Source organism: Bufo bufo, chromosome 1 (genome assembly GCF_905171765.1).
Source record: "Bufo bufo chromosome 1, aBufBuf1.1, whole genome shotgun sequence".
Taxonomy (NCBI): Eukaryota; Metazoa; Chordata; class Amphibia; order Anura; family Bufonidae; genus Bufo; species Bufo bufo.
Genome location: NC_053389.1, coordinates 710,767,491 through 710,783,845, shown reverse-complemented (window position 1 = coordinate 710,783,845; position 16,355 = coordinate 710,767,491). Strand labels below are relative to the sequence as shown.

The 16,355-nt window shown below is 43.2% G+C and overlaps 1 protein-coding gene across 13 annotated transcripts in view; it reads right to left on the bottom strand.

Moving 5' to 3' along the window:
* MEF2A (myocyte enhancer factor 2A) overlaps positions 1-16,355 on the bottom strand; it is a 154,679-nt gene that overhangs the window by 37,470 nt on the left and 100,854 nt on the right. For 8 of the 13 annotated variants that reach the window (XM_040414231.1, XM_040414224.1, XM_040414232.1 and 5 more), the window contains exons 4-5: positions 3,568-3,684; positions 3,361-3,498 (exon numbers count right to left, since the gene is read on the bottom strand). In XM_040414231.1, the coding sequence (XP_040270165.1) occupies positions 3,361-3,498; positions 3,568-3,684 (255 nt within the window). The remainder of the gene's footprint in view (positions 1-3,360; positions 3,499-3,567; positions 3,685-16,355) is intronic. The other 5 variants (XM_040414233.1, XM_040414237.1, XM_040414235.1 and 2 more) reach the window with 2 other exon arrangements.

Genomic DNA, 16,355 nt, shown 5'->3' with positions numbered 1-16,355 from the left:
TTGCAGATCAGATGCCCTTTAACGTCCACCATGGTTTCCAGGATTTATTTGGCATGGACGCACACAGAGAAGTGTATAACACACATCATTTATGTAACGTAGTGAGAAAGGGCAAAGCTAAGCAGAGGAATGACCAGAGCCAGCAAGGTACCAATTGTTAAACGGACATTTAACACACAAACTAATTAGGTTAATTAGTCCGGGAAACAGGCTCTGTGAGATGGCCGAACACCGCTCCTCTGCCTGGACTCCACTTGTGCTGCTGTCAGCTCCTGTCTGACCACGGCTCCTCTGTACTTTACTCATGGCATTATGTGAGTACAGTACAGTATAGCCACAGTCAGGCAGGAATTCACAGCATCAGAAATCATTATACTGCTGTGAGTTCAGTGCGAGCACCAGTGTTTGGTCCAGGGGATGCAGCCATCACACAGATTGAACACTCTAGACTGGCCTAAATGGATGCCAAAGTAAAATTCACCTGAACGTTTCAGTGGAATCGGCCTCACAACAGCAATGCTCCCATGGCCTATAAACTACTGCAACAATGGTTTGGCGGTATGACCCCCCCCCCCCTTCTTCTCAGTGAAACAACCATTTCTGTTGGGTGGAGTGGAGTTTACATGTTCATGGTAGAGATGAGGGGAATAAAATGTGCCTGCAAATGTGATTTGGCCCACAGCTCATGTGTATGGCCAGCTTTAGATAGCTTGCTCCCCATTTCCTATAGAGGGTGGGGGCAGTCTACCCATCCCCTCCATACTTCATACTTCACCTGCCCTGCATGGGGGAGACAAAATTGATGCCTCAAGTAAGAGTCTATTTTCTCCCTTTAGATTACAATGTGGGACAGAACAGAATGATTGGCAACAGTGCCTATGGGCAATCTGAAATCACAGGCTCAGGCTTCATCCCATACCATCTCTGCTGGTTTACACTGGTGCATACACCATTGATTTTATATTACAGCAGGGACAAAAGCAAAATAAACTGTATAAACTATGCAACTAGACCACAAGACAGAAAATGATTGTAAGCTAAATGGCACAAATCTAGTGGGGGAGTCGCACTTAACCATTACAGTCATAGCTGTTGGAGATATTCCTTCTATTTCCAATCAAGTAAAGTCGGCACCTACAACATTGTGCACATCGTCCACCTGGCAGAGTTACATTGCCGCCTTTTCAGATTCCAGTTTTGGTGGATAATGGAGTGGTGAAATGTATCATATTAACAAAGATGCGAGAGTGCATAACAAGATAGGGGGGAAAAAAGACAAATCGCTGGCAAAAACAGCTTCACATTTTCAGCAACAGATTGCAAGAAAGCCCATCTGTTTGTGAAAATAATTGCATGGCGAGAGCTGAGAAGAACACACCAAATACACAGAGAATATTCCGCATTATCCTTACACACCTCTAGAAGACACGTTTCCAGAACTACAAGACTGGCTAACCATAGGAGTCATCAATATTAGGCTACATTCAAACGACCGTAGTGTTTTGCGGATCAGCAAAACATGGATACTGCCCTGTGTGCGTCCCGCACGTGCCACTGCTATCGTTTTTTTTTTTTGTTTTTTTTTTAACATTTTTATCGGTCTGCACATGCGCAGACCGGAAGGTCGGATCCGGCATTCCGGTATTGTTAATGCATTAATACATTTCTATGTAAATTAACGCCGGATCCGGCATTCCGGCAACTGATCTGGAATTTTGGACGGAGAGAATACCGCAGCATGCTGCGGTCTTTCCTCCGTCCAAAACGCAGTTCAGTGTCTGAAATGAAGACATCCTGAACGGATTTCTCTCCAGTCAGAATGCATGAGGATGAAACTGATCAGTTCTTTTCCGGTATTGAGCTCCTGTGACGGAACTCCGTGACGGAAAAGAAAAACGCTAGTGGGAAAGTACCCTTAGATGGGTGGAGATCCAACTAGCCGTACTCCCACAGATCAGCTGAACTCAGGGGATGTGCCCCCATTATGGTTTACAAGGCCCAGCTCAGTATGTTTGGTAATGGCTGCGGCTGGTATTACAGCTCCAGTCAAGTGAGCCAGCAAGGCTTGATTACCAGGCACAGCTCTGCACATTGGGCAGTGCCTGTAGCAGATATTACAGCGCTATCTCATTCACGTGAATAGAACTGAGCTGTAATAACATGCACACCTACAACCAAAAGTGCCAAGCTGTGTCTGGTAATGAATGATGAGGATGTAGTCGCCCAGCTGCTCAGTAACGGTGCTGAGAAAAGGAACCCCACCGATCTAATACCGATGGCCTATCCTAACTGCTGCTGTTTTGTTCCTCCCTGACAGTTTTGGCTTACAGCGGAAAGTTAAACTGCTGAGGGCAGTGATTGGCTGCAGCTGTCACATGCTGTCAACGTGACATTGGTGCTACGGCCCATTAAACAATGACTGGTGAGGAGAACCAGAACAGCAGTGCTGGAGCCGCAGGCAATTCAACAGGCAAGTACCGAATTTTTCACCCCATAAGATGCAATTTTTTCCCACCAAAGTGGGTGGAAAATGTCAGTGCGTCTTATGGGGCGAATACTAATAAGCGCTTTCATTATGGAAGTGCTCATTAGTACCGGAGGACCGGGAATGCCTGGTCTGCTGCAGTGACTGTGCACAGTGCGAGGGCACCCTGTGACCGCATGCTGTGCGCGTTGGGTCACTGCACAGCCACGGCAGGAAGAAGAGATCTGGATCCTGGGAGCCCACGGCATCCAAAGTAGGAGAGGCAAGTTGTTTTTTTTGCTCTGAGGCATGGGGGTCTGATCTGAGGCATGAGGGTCTCCTCTGAGGTCTGAATGGGGAGGGGGGGGGGGGTCTTATTTATATTGGGGCTCTTATCTGAGGTCTGATTGGGGTCATTCACATTGGGGTCTGAGCCAAGGTCTGATCTGAGGTCTGATTGAAGGTCTTATTAACATTGGGGTGGTCCGATTGGGGTTGTGGCTTGAGGTCTGATTGGTGGTCTTACCCGAGGTCTAATAAAAAATCATTTTTTCTTATTGTCCTCCTCTAAAACCTAGCTGCGTCTAATAGGGTGAAAAATACGGTAATTATTATTTTGTTAAATGACACCATCCTCTGCCCCACTTTTTTTTTTCTAACCTCGGACATTGAGTTATCCATGGTCAGGTCCTCAAATATTCAATTGAACTGTAACTTATATACAGAAGCCATTTTTTTGCCAAAGGGACAACCGGAAGTTCAGCCATATTGGTGGTCACATTAGTCATTGATTGACAGGCGTAAAGTTAAAACGGTCTCTGATCATATACCCCATAAGATCACCATGGTGGTCTGCCACTGTCGGATGGGAAAGATAATAGAACTCTTGTACTCACAGAGATTTTATGATTGCGCATCATATTATCAAACTCCTCGTTAATTTTTTTGTACTTTTCCTCCGTGTGGGGTGTAAGGACATAAGAGCTGTCTGGGTCCGGGCTGTCACACCCTCGGTGCTCCTTCTTGTTCAGTGCCTAGACAGTAAAGTCAATAAAAAGGATCAACACATACAAGGAAGGGAAGAAGGGTAAAACAATACTTACAGGGTCTCGCTTGAAAACAAAATCACTATCTTCATTTAGTTTGGTGAATGTCTCCTCCTCAAAGTATCTCTCAGCATCTGGGCTCTCACAACCATCTAAGCCTTTCTTTTTGAGAGTCTGAAACACAATTGGAAAATTCACAAACAAACTGCACTAACTGATTTGTAAGACTATGGGTCTAGTCCTTCAAGATCAATACGTCCATTACAACTTAAGGCCACAAGCACATGGCAACGTATTTTTCGCGGATTTCCTTCACAGATTTGCATGTAGACTTTGCTGCATTTCTGCAATGAATCCACTGCAAAGTCCACATGCGTAATGTGCGGATTTCACCCTTTTCATCGCAAAGCGTGGAATCTATGGAAAACACTGCAGCACGTAGATTGAAAATCTCATCTACTTAGCTGGTACAGGATTGTAATGCAAATTTGCCCCTGACAAATCAACACGTAATACACAATGTGTGCATGTGGCCCAATAAATATTTAGCTGGCTGAAGGAGGATTCACCAATTATTTCCCCTCAGAGGTGCCAGAGTGACACGTGAGCTACCTACATCTTGCTGCTACATATGCTATCTGGAGCTAGAAGTCATGTATGTGAGAGACATACAGTACAACACACATGCACAAAGGAGCAAAAAGAAAAAGAAATAATGCACAGAGATCCATGTTCACCGCTCACCCTTGGAGCTAACTACACCTGCAGTAATAGAAATAGGCCTGAGCCACGATCCACCAGATCTACTCTAAGTGACCAAATTGGTATGCTTCGTATTAGGAACTTTGAACATCTCAAGAGTTAAAGAGGTTTTTCGAGAGATTCTTTTTTTTTTTTTTTTTTTTTTTTTTTTTACTAATGACCTATCCTCTAGATAGGTCATCAGTATCTGATTGGCGGGGTCCCACATTCGGGACCCCGCCAATCAGCCGGTTGAGAATACAGTGGCGCTAGCAGTAGCTCGCAGACATCTCTCAGCTTTCCCTAGGCCAGGTGATGTCACGTTCATTGGTCACTTGGCCTACATATGTGCAGCTTAGCTCCATTGAAGTGAACTTGGCTGAGCCGCGATTCAAAGCACAGCCGCTACCAAATGGATAGCGCTGTGCTTGGTGATCAGAGAGAAGGCTGAGGCGTTACTGCAGTCGATACTGCGATCCAGAGGATAGGTCATCAGTAAAAAAAAAGCTGTTGGAAAACTCTCGTTTCTCGTTAACATAAAAAGCAGTGCAGTAGGAACGGGTGCAGACCCATTCATTTTCAATGGGGCCGGAATGTGCTGTCCGCATCCGCATTTGTGGATCCGCACTTCCATTTTCGCAAAAAAATAGAACATGTCCTATTCTTGTCCGCAATTGCGGACAAGATTAGGCATTTTCTATTATAGTGCCGGCCATGTGCGGTCCGCAAATTGTAGAATGCACAGTATGTCAGTATCCGCAGAACACTTACGGACGTGTGAATGGACCCTTACTGTTTTTCTACAGTGCACTAAAGATGAAACTACATGGAATAAGTCAACTCTGCTATGCTGCATGTGTAACATTACTGAGAGGTTGCAGATTTTTGTGAGGCAAAGCAATTGTCACTTCAAAAAGTGTATGTGATACAGGCAGCGTTTGCTGTGGTTCTCCGCTATATTTTCATCTCACGTATGGTCATACCCTTAAAGTGGCATTTTAAAGGAAGCCTGCCTGCAGTCCCTGCAGCAACCTTTGCCATCTAGGCTTAATTGATATGTCTGTTCCTTGCCAATAATCAAGCCTAGATGGTAGTGGTGGTCACCGAGAGTGCAGGACACTTGCCTGCTGAAGAAACGCCCATCGGACACTTGGCGATTACACGTGGTGCAGGAGTAGTCCGAATGCTTTTCTATGGTAACTCATTACTTATGCCACACCTGGATACGTTGTGAACAGTCTTCCTAGCCCCTATATAATCAAAACTGCTGACACAGGTTCCCTTTAAGGGAATTCTGGGGAAATAATTACTTTTTTATCTAAATGCCCACAGTCTGAACAAAAGATTCATACTTACCTGCTCCCTGCCACCTCCACTGTGCCCATGTTCCGATCCCTGGAGTGTTTACATCCAGCACTGCATGGGCAGGGTCACATGCTCCACTGCAGCCAATAACTGGCTTCAGCGCTGGTCATTGGCTGCAGCGGAGCATGCGACCCTGCCCATGCAGCACCGGATCGGAACATGGACACAGCGGAGGCAGATGTATGAATTTTCAATTTAAGGAGATAAAACTAATTATGCCCAGAAAACACCTTTTAAAAAGGCAAAACATAGAACTTGTCCAGACAGAAAGAAGTTTCTTGGTGCCGCTGTTCTGCCACTTTAATTAAATACAATGTATTGTAATATACAGGGTAGTATAATGTTATAACATATTACAGTAGTCTACATAGCAATATAATTTTACCTAGGGAATGTCTGGTTTAATAGAAAAGGAGGATATTTGTAGGGAGGTCTGGACCACAGTCACGTATAGCACTGCCAGCACAGTGGGCTAGACCCGGGAATTTCCATGCCTGCACTGACTCATGTACCCAGTCACAGGCCAGATAATAACCAATTGGTGGCCTCACCCACAGCACATGCTGCCAGCCCCACGGCCTAATCTTTTAAAGCAAGCAGAACATACATTACACCAGTACCCCAATATACTGCTCTGCACCAGATGATGAAGTCTCAGTATATAAATGTGATATTTTGTGCACTTGCACAGACATGACCAGCCATGTGCTCCTTTGTAATAATGTCTTCTATAGCAGCCTGAAAGTCGGCCTTGCGGATGCAGGATTCGGGTCACAGCAGAAAACATGCAGCTGCCCGGAACTTTACAAAGGAGCTAAGCATTTTTACGGTAATACAGTGTAATTGGTTAATTTGTGGCAGGTTGGTGGTGATCATTAGCTAAAATGCCCTGCAAGTCCATCTCGCATTACTCTGGCACGTGTCCTGTGTCTGGCGAACCTCGCTGCATCAGCACATGAAGGAACAGGTGTAGCTTTCTCTAGCACCTGTCACTGCTCCGAGCCCGGCCCGGCCAATCAGGTGGGCAAGTGCTCGGCCAGGGCCATACATGGAGCTGTTGTTTCAGTCTTTGAAGGTCGGATGTTGCTCTCCTCCAAAACCTTCCCAAGCTGTCAGTAATCTGTGGTCACTTTATCTGCTTGTTATTGTTAACCCCCACCGTGCTGGGCGGCCTGCCTAATGCCAAGCACAATGTGACCGTCCTAGCAGTTCAGGAAGGCTATTATATGTCCAGCTTAGGCCCGTGCTTCTACGCAGGACCAGGCACATGCCCCACGCCTCACAGCGACAAGCTCGCTCATAATAAAGACAGATTATTGTTCATTAAAGGTACTAAACTAGACACACTCCTCGTAGCACTGAAAAGTGTGCAAGACGTTCATGAAAACTGCATTGAAAGTTATAACACTTGTTTAATGGCTCTGCAGCCCCTAGGCATGTGGCTTCTGGTCTGCAGTTACCATTCTGCACGAATGATGTGCGATGTTTGCAGAAAGGTGTTCATGTGGAGTCTTAATAACGTTTGCCTCCAATCCGGGTGCTGAACCCCACTGATCACAAAAAAGGAGGGGCAGAAGCGCGTAGCTGAGCGACCTTCCCTTTCAGCTGTGTTCAGCATTAGTGTACTCTTTTCTGCTTGGCCCGCTGAGAGTAAGCCCTCATGCACATGACTATGTTCTTTCCGCACACAATCCCAATTTCTTGCGGTTCAGAGGCAGATCCATTCATTTCAATGGAGCCTCAAAAAATGGGGACAGCCCACAGTGTGCTGTCCTCATCCGTATGTCCGTTCCACTGACTCGCAAAAAAGATAGAGCATGTCCTATTCTTGTCCGTTTGGTGGATGAGTATAGGACATTTCTATAGGAGTTTGAAGAAAAAAATAAGTGCTAGCCCATGGCCGGGATCTATGTTTTGCAGATACGGTTGCGTGCATGAGGCCTCAAGCAGAGCCGAACACAGCCGAAGGGGCACAAGTCTCAATCAAGCACTTCTGCCCTATCGTTGGAGTGATCGGTGATGGTCTCAGCACCAGGACTGGGGATACACTTTCGTCATACTCCACATGAACAAGTTTCTGCAACCTGGACCCTCACTGGTCAAAACTACTGACATGTCAAAGGGATCTGCAGACTAGCTAATGAGTACTTTGCCTTCTTAGCAGTCCAAAGTCCGAGCCTCTGTTCCTACAGCATCTAAGCCACCCTCAGAGGTGTATAGAAAAGGCTTATTCCCCTCCTGCCAGTATACTCAGCCAAGCAGAGCTTTCATGTCACAGGGATGTCAGGAGACCACTATCTCATGCGTATAACCAGCCTTACAACTATGAGGCTTTTGCACTGCACTTCATCTCCTACAGAACAAGGAATAATGTTTTCTGGACCTATAAAGCAGTTCAGAAAACGTCAAGAGACCAGACTGACTAGCTGGTAGCAGGCCCTAATCTAATCTCTATCCTGCAACGGACAAATGTATGTACACACAGCATTATTGCACATTTAGACAGGAAAATGCACAGAGTTAGGTCTCCGCTCAAAAATCATATTCTGAGCGGACACCGAACAGACCCCATTATAGTCTATGGGGTCTTTAGGCTCCGTTACGCGCAGTTAGGTCTCAGTTATCTGCCGAATCCGTCCTTTCCGTTCTCCTGCTCCTTAACGGAGTGGAGAACAGAAAGGAGAAACAGTGATGTGAAAGGAGCTTTAAAGGGTTTTCCCAGGAGAAACTTAAAAAAAAAAGCCAGACAATGTAAAAAATTTAAAAGCAGTATTACTCACCTCCACCAATCCCTGCTGCTGCCATTCCAATGCAATGTTCTTGTCCCTGCTGCTTGACAATCATTGAGCTAATCACTGACCGAGACAGGTCACTTCTAAAAGCAGCAGCAGCAGGAGATCAGTGGAGATGAGCAATGATTCTTTTTTTGAATTTTTTTTACAGGGTGCTGTACATACAAAAACAATGAACATGAATTGTGTGACTAGTACAGAAGGCCTTGCCCATGAGGGCTTACAATCTGCAAGGGGAGATGCAAGGAGACAGTAGGTGCTCATATGGTAGTGTATGGGTACAGACTTATCTTTACTGCCAAAATAAAATAAAAAACAAAATAGTCCCATATTGTAATGGAAAGTTTTATCTGTCACAAGGACGGAGCAGTGTGTGAGACAAGTCGGCCCTTGCTTTCTCACAGGCACTCAGTAAGACAACAGATGATAACAGGCCCCCCCAGTAAGGGGACATCGCAGAAAGGTCACGGCTACTCTGGAGTATTTGGTGTACACGCAGTGAAAACATTCACACAGATAAGCTCATGGCTGCCAGACAATTTTAGAATATACACCAAGCAACAATGGATGTCCTACAGTATAAAATACATTGTTTTATTACGGACTGGCATACCATAAGGACAACTGTATATATATATATATATAAAAAATAGCTAATTTTGTTCTGTGTGGCAACTATGGGATGGACTGCAGCAAGACTGTCAGCTCTTCTGTCATAGTCCGGCTATGCAAGATCAGTGCACATGAGTACAAGATACTAGACCCACAAATCACTGTATTTACAACCGGTTTATGATGCTCCTGTGCCATACAAGAAATCCACACAAATGTCCGGGGGTACTTTAGTATAAACACACATCTGAAACATTTTTGTTCCCCCAATTAATATGTATAATATAAAGTTTAGTGATTTCACCAATCTTAACTGCTTCCTTGTAATATCCTGTTGGTTCACAGATATCATATAATCTCATCTACATTATTGTTTCATTCCATTATTAAGGTATGTGTATGAACATCTTTCTAGCCTCTGATGGCTTGGCAGCTAGCAGGTGATAATCAGAAATGCAATGAAAAACCATTACAAAAAAACACTTTCATGCACAGCAGATTGTAAGTGCATACACACACACACACAGAGTATATACATACACACATACAGCGAACAGTATGTAGCCAAAAAGCCAGCTTAGGGGTGAGCAAAAAACCTTAATTAAGGGCCTCATGCACACAGCCACAAGTATTTTGCGGTCAACAAACTGCAGATCTGCAAAACATGGATACCATCCTTGTTGCATTCACATTTTTGTGGACCCATTGACTTCAATGGGCATGTGGTACTCATTTTGCGGCCAAGTATAGGACATGTTCTACCTTTTTGTGGAACGGACATATTGATGTGGAAAGCATACAGATGATCCGTGTGCTTTCTGCTAACAGAACATGTCTGCAAAATGCGGACCACGGACCCATTAAAGTCAATGCAAAAAAGTGGACGGCACATGGGCTGCATCCGTATTTCGCGGACCGCAAAATGGATATGGTCATATGCATGAGACCCAAGGGCTCATGCACATGACTGTATTTTGGGTCTGAGTCTGTTCACATCTATTTGGCCATTCCACAAATTATAAAACCTGTCCTATTCTTCTCCGTTTTGCAGACAAGAATAGGTAGTTCTATTAGGTAAATGTGATTGTGTGGATCCGCAGTTTACAGGCCACAAAATATATATATGGTCGTGTGCATGAAGGCTAACTCTTGGATCCTATGTATTAGAAATCTTTTTTCTCGGCAGCACTGCAATGAACTTTACTGTTCTGGATTCAGCATGGATGTGTGTATGTGTCACGGTCCCTCAGGTGACTGATGTCAGGAAATTAAGGAGATTGGCTGAGCATGGAGGAATCTAACTGCCTCCTTGATTTCTCTTGATTCAGTGTTGATGTGTTGATAGGGTTAATGACCACTTCCCTTTTCTCAGCTGTTGCTCAGTAGTCATCACTTCTACCTTTTATAGTCTCACCCCACCCTTCTAACTATGTGGTAGATCGCTTCATTTGGGTTTGGCTGAGCTGGTGTGAGATCCTCTCTGGTGTTCCTGTTCTTCCATCTCTACAGAAGTTAAGTGCTGCGTTTGTTTGTATTTGTTATATTCCCTGTTGTTGTATCTGGGCCTGAGACAGAGACTTCCATTCGTCCATCTGGGGAGAAATTGGTTGTCTCTGGTCCTATACTTATTCCAGGGACTTATAGGGAAATCAGGGCCTAGGTATCCCGCTTATGAATATTCCTACCTTCAAGGTCTATTCATATTGATAGGTAGTCAGGGCCCGGATTAGGGTAGTCTAGGAGGTGACCTGTTTCTTCCCTAGTTTCCAGGCCCAGTTACTGTTCCCCTTCCCTCCTGTGTTCAGTGTGGAGTCGTCCCCCCCCCCCCCCCCCCCCCCCCCCCCACACTGATCGTGACAGTATGCTCCTATGTAATGTAAAATCTGCCGCCACATTTTACATTACCAAAGACTCTCTTCACAATATTAGAGGTATTCTATAACAGAAAACAGATGGGCAGCATGTGAGGTTGTTATACGGATGGTCCATCTCAGCAGTCGCAAAACCACCCATAAAAAAAAAATAAAAAAATGTTACCAAAAAGAAAAAACACAACAATACATAATAATACATCTCCATTTTCCTTACACTACGGTTGGGGTTGGACAAAACCCAGAAAGCTCAGTCGAGAAAGCGCCTGGAAATTTATTGCTGGAGCCTAAGTTTTTGAGTTCTGGTGACGTAGTTGAATGGTCTTATTACTGGCCCTTGAAGGGTTTCACTAACTGATACATTATATTTATTTATTAATGTAATCTATATAAGCAGCAGCTTCATGTGCATTGACCATGTTTGTGGCAGAGACGTAATGCATTACTGGTTGTGAAGACGAACAGGGAAATCAGGACCAGGGGAGGTCCCAGCAATTTATCATCTATTACCTATCTTGTAAACACATAGTGTCAGACTCGGGGCCTTCCCTCACCAGTATAATTTATTCTGGGGTCCCACGGTACAGCTACATGCAAATATTACCAGACCCTCATTGGCAAATCACTAAAACCGCGGCTAACACTTTTTTCGGTAGTAGCCCGCAGTGTAATCTGTGCCTCAGACTGTTCTGTACCGAAGACCTTTCAATATCCTACTGACTGTCTCCTGCCTTGGACCAGGTCTCTCTTAGCAATGTGAGCCAGGGACGCATGTCCACACAGCGACAGGCAGCAGCAAAAAAACTATAAGATCATGGATGATGCCCCTGAAGCAACTTCAAGAAGATGGGTCCCTGGAGAGGGTGGATACTGGTTGGCCTGTCTCTGGGCCGACAAGTCTTCTCAGCCACTATGCCTCTATAAGCTGGTTGAGATGCTGTATGTATATCTGTATGTGGTGCAGTAAGTCTACTGTGTCATGTTCCACTTGTGCACGGGGTGGAGCATTTGGGGCCACCCTTCCTCAGGGGCCCACTAGGGTATTCACCTGCTCCCCTGCGGGCCAGTTCGAGCCTGTAAACAAGTGATACATCTATACTATGAGTTTATTAAATCTTAATATAGAGAACTTGCCCATACAAGCAGTAATTTGGCTGCTCACCTAGATAACCCGGATGCCGAATTACCAAATCTAAACCGGTGTGTGCTCTCAGCAGATTTAATGATCACACCTAGACCTACAAATGCATTCATACTCTTACAATGCTGCTGATATAACATTGCATGAGTTGAAAGCACCTACTGCTAATAACTGGTTCATACACTACGGATATAGTAGCACTAACCAATTCAACACTGGGAACTGGGGTCCTCACTGCTCTCCACTATATACTGCCATTAGCACGGATTGATAAAGGCTTTATTTTTAAATTTATTAACGGGTTGGAAGTAAGAGTATTGTTGCCCACAGGGCATTTGCTAATGAGAGTATATAATTGGCCTAGACTCATCGCAATATCTGGATTTCAGCTTTCTAAAGAATGTGGCCATGGTTGGGATCTAGCTCCTTCATGATGGTCCCTCCTCTTGATCCCTTTGGCAGAAGACAGAGATGCAGTAAAGCAGGGAGATGGTAAATTGTGTGGAGATCATTGGCTCTGGTTCATTAGCCTGACAAATGTATCACGGTGTAGGTGGTCCAGAAATCCAGGGGTTGTGTAGGGCGCCAAATTTATCAAGCTGTTGTTGACCGCTAAAGACACAGTTGAAAAGCTGCATTGTGGCTTTTAAAGAGGCAATTGGTAGATCACATTTGTGGACGTCTTAAGACAGAATATGAACAAACGTGAACGCGCATCTGTTCTAGCTCACATTTTATAAGGGGAATCTGTTAGCATGAATCCTTTCATTTAGGGACCTGAATGCAAGAAAGACAAGCCAGCCAGTCCTACCACAGGATGGTATCTACTGGATTAGTTACATAGGACATGTCACAGGCACAGATTCCCCTTAGTGCATTAATCATAACTCAACAGATACAGAAAGAAAAAGTATATTTTATCTCCAAACACTGAAGAATACATCGAGCAAATTAATGACAGTTAAAAACACTGTAAAAAAAACACCCTCAGGTAATATTAGAGATTAGGCCTAATTCACACATCAGTGTTTGGTCAGTGATTTCCATCAGTGATTGTGAGCCAAAACCAGGTGGAGGTCAAACATCTTTCTACTGTACCTTATCTCTGTGTAGGCTGACCATCACTGAACAAACACTGAAGTGTGAACTATGCCTCAGCCTCATCCAGGGACTCCTGCTTGTGGCTACAATGTCTTAAAGAAAATCAGAAAATGACCTATAGTTTAAATCAAGTTATTTTAAAATTTTCAAATATCACCAAAATTCTTAAAAAATGTTAATTTCAATATCTATATTTAAGCAAAAACCATAAAATCTTGCAGTTTTCGCACTGGCCACTAAGCCAAATAATTGGTGACACTACTTGGTCTGTAGAGATCACTTTACTGCAGTTACCTGCTTATCTATACACATCGGTGATATCTTTACAGGCAGGATCCACCTTTCACAATAGGTGATTGTCAGAGCTCATCTATTCCTACCTTGTACAATGACCTCTGCACAGGTCATAGACCCCATGCCTAGAAAACTCTCCCATGTAAGTCATAAGGGTCCCCTCCTGACCATTGTATCCATGGTCCATGAGACTGCTGTAAAGCAATTTTTAAATGCTGTTAAGAACAGCTCAGGCAAGATGACAGAGGGATGGGGCTCCTTCTGATTCCATCGACCCCCACCCGCGCTGCGCTAGCAGGGGGCCGATGGTTGCCATGGCAGCCCGATGCCTTAACCCCTTAAGGACTCAGCCCTATTTCACCTTAAGGACTTGGCCATTTTTTGCAAATCTGACCAGTGTCACTTTAAGTGCTGATAACTTTAAAATGCTTTGACTTATCCAGGCCATTCTGAGATTGTTTTTTCGTCACATATTGTACTTCATAACACTGGTAAAATGAAGTAAAAAAAAAGACATTTTTATTTATAAAAAAATACCAAATTTACCCCAAAAATTTTAAAAATTGCAAATTTCCAAGTTTCAATTTCTCTACTTCTATAATACATAGTAATACCTCCAAAAATAGTTATTACTTTACATTCCCCATATGTCTACTTCATGTTTGGATCAATTTGGGAATGATATTTCATTTTTGGGGGATGTTACAAGGCTTAGAAGTTTAGAAGAAAATCTTGAAATTTTTCTGAAATTTTCAAAAACCCACTTTTTAGGGACCAGTTCAGGTCTGAAGTCACTTTGTGAGGCTTACATAATAGAAACCACCCAAAATGACCCCATTCTAGAAACTACACCCCTCAAGGTATTCAAAACTGATTTTACAAACTTTGTTAACCCTTTAGGTGTTGCACAAGAGTTATTGGCAAATGGAGATGAATTTTGAGAATTTCCATTTTTGGGCAAATTTTCCATTTTAATCCATTTTTTCCAGTAACAAAGCAAGGGTTAACAGCCAAACAAAATGCTATATTTATTGCCCCGATTCTGTAGTTTACAGAAACACCCCATATGTGGCCGTAAACTACTGTACGGGCACACAGTAGGGCGTAGAGGGAATGGTGCGCCGTATGGTTTTTGGAAGGCAGATTTTGCTGGACTGTTTTTTTTTTACACCATGTCCCATTTGAAGCCTCCCTGATGCACCCCTAGAGTAGAAACTCCATAAAAGTGACCCCATCTAAGAAACGACACCCCTCAAGGTATTCAAAACATAATTTTACAAACTTTGTTAACCCTTTAGGTGTTGCACAAGATTTAATGGTAAATAGAGATACAATTTCATTTTAATATTTTTTTATCAGTTACAAAGCAAGGGTTAACAGCCAAACAAAATGCTATATTTATGGCCCCGATTCTGTAGTTTACAGAAACACCCCATATGTGGTCATAAACTGCTGTACGGGCACACGGCAGGGCACAGAAGGAAAGGAATGCCATACGGTTTTTGGAAGGCAGATTCTGCTAGACTGTTTTTTTGGACACCATGTCCCATTTGAAGCCCCCCTGATGCACCCCTAGAGTAGAAACTCCAAAAAAGTGACCCCATTTTAGAAACTACGGGATAGGGTGGAAGTTTTGTTGGTACTAGTTTAGGGTACATATGATTTTTGGTTGCTCTATATTACACTTTTTGTGAGGCAAGGTAACAAGAAATAGCTTTTTTTTTTTTGTTATTTACAACATTCATCTGACAGGTTAGATCATGTGGTATTTTTATAGAGCAGGTTGTCATGGACGCGGCGATATCTAATATGTATACAATTTTTTTTATTTATGTAAGTTTTACACAATGATTTCATCTTTGAAACAAAAAAAATCATGTTTTAGTGTCTCCATAGTCAGAGCCATAATTTTTTCAGTTTTTGGGCGATTATCTTAGGTAGGGTCTCATTTTTTGTAGGATGAGATGACGGTTTGATTGGCACTATTTTTGGGTGCATATGACTTTTTGATCGCTTGCTATTACACTTTTTGTGACGTAAGATAACAAAAAATAGCTTTTTTTTACACCGTTTTTATATATTATTTTTTTTACGATGTTCACCTGAGGGGTTAGGTCATGTGATATTTTTATAGAGCCGGTCGATACGGACGCGGAGATACCCAATATGTATACTTTTTTTTTTATTTATGTAAGTTTTACACAATGATTTCATTTTTGAAACAAAAAAAAAAATCATGTTTTAGTGTTCCCATAGTCTAAGAGCCATAGTTTCTTCAGTTTTTGGGTGATTATCTTGGGTAGGGTATGATTTTTGCGGGATGAGATGACGGTTTGATTGGTACTATTTTGGCGTACATGCGACTTTTTTGATCACTTTTATTACCTTTTTTGGGAAGTAAGGTGGGCAAAATTTCAATTTCCTCATAGTTTTTATTTTTTTATTTTTATGGCGTTCACCGTGCGGGGAAAGTAACATGACCGTTTTATAGATCAGGTCGTGGCGATACCTAATATGTGTAGTGTATTTTATTTTTTTAATTTTTATTCAGTGATAAATGTGTTTTTTTTATCTTTTACTTTTTTTTTTTTTACATTTTTTTGACCCAGACCCACTTGGTTCTTGAAGATCCAGTGGGTCTGATGTCTGTATAATACAGTATAGTACACTATATAGTGTATTGTACTGTATTTTACTTACACTTTGTCTGAACAGATCTATGCCTTTAGCACAGATCTGTTCAGCACCATGGACAGCAGGATGCCTGAGAAGGCGTCCTGTTGCCATGGGAACCTTCCCCGTACGGACCGCGGTATGGAAAGGGTTAAACGGCTGACATCACAGCACAGATGTCAGCCAGCAATGTGCTGACACTCTGGTATTCCCACTGGACACCAATGAATATTCAAGAGGAGGCGGGCGGGGGAT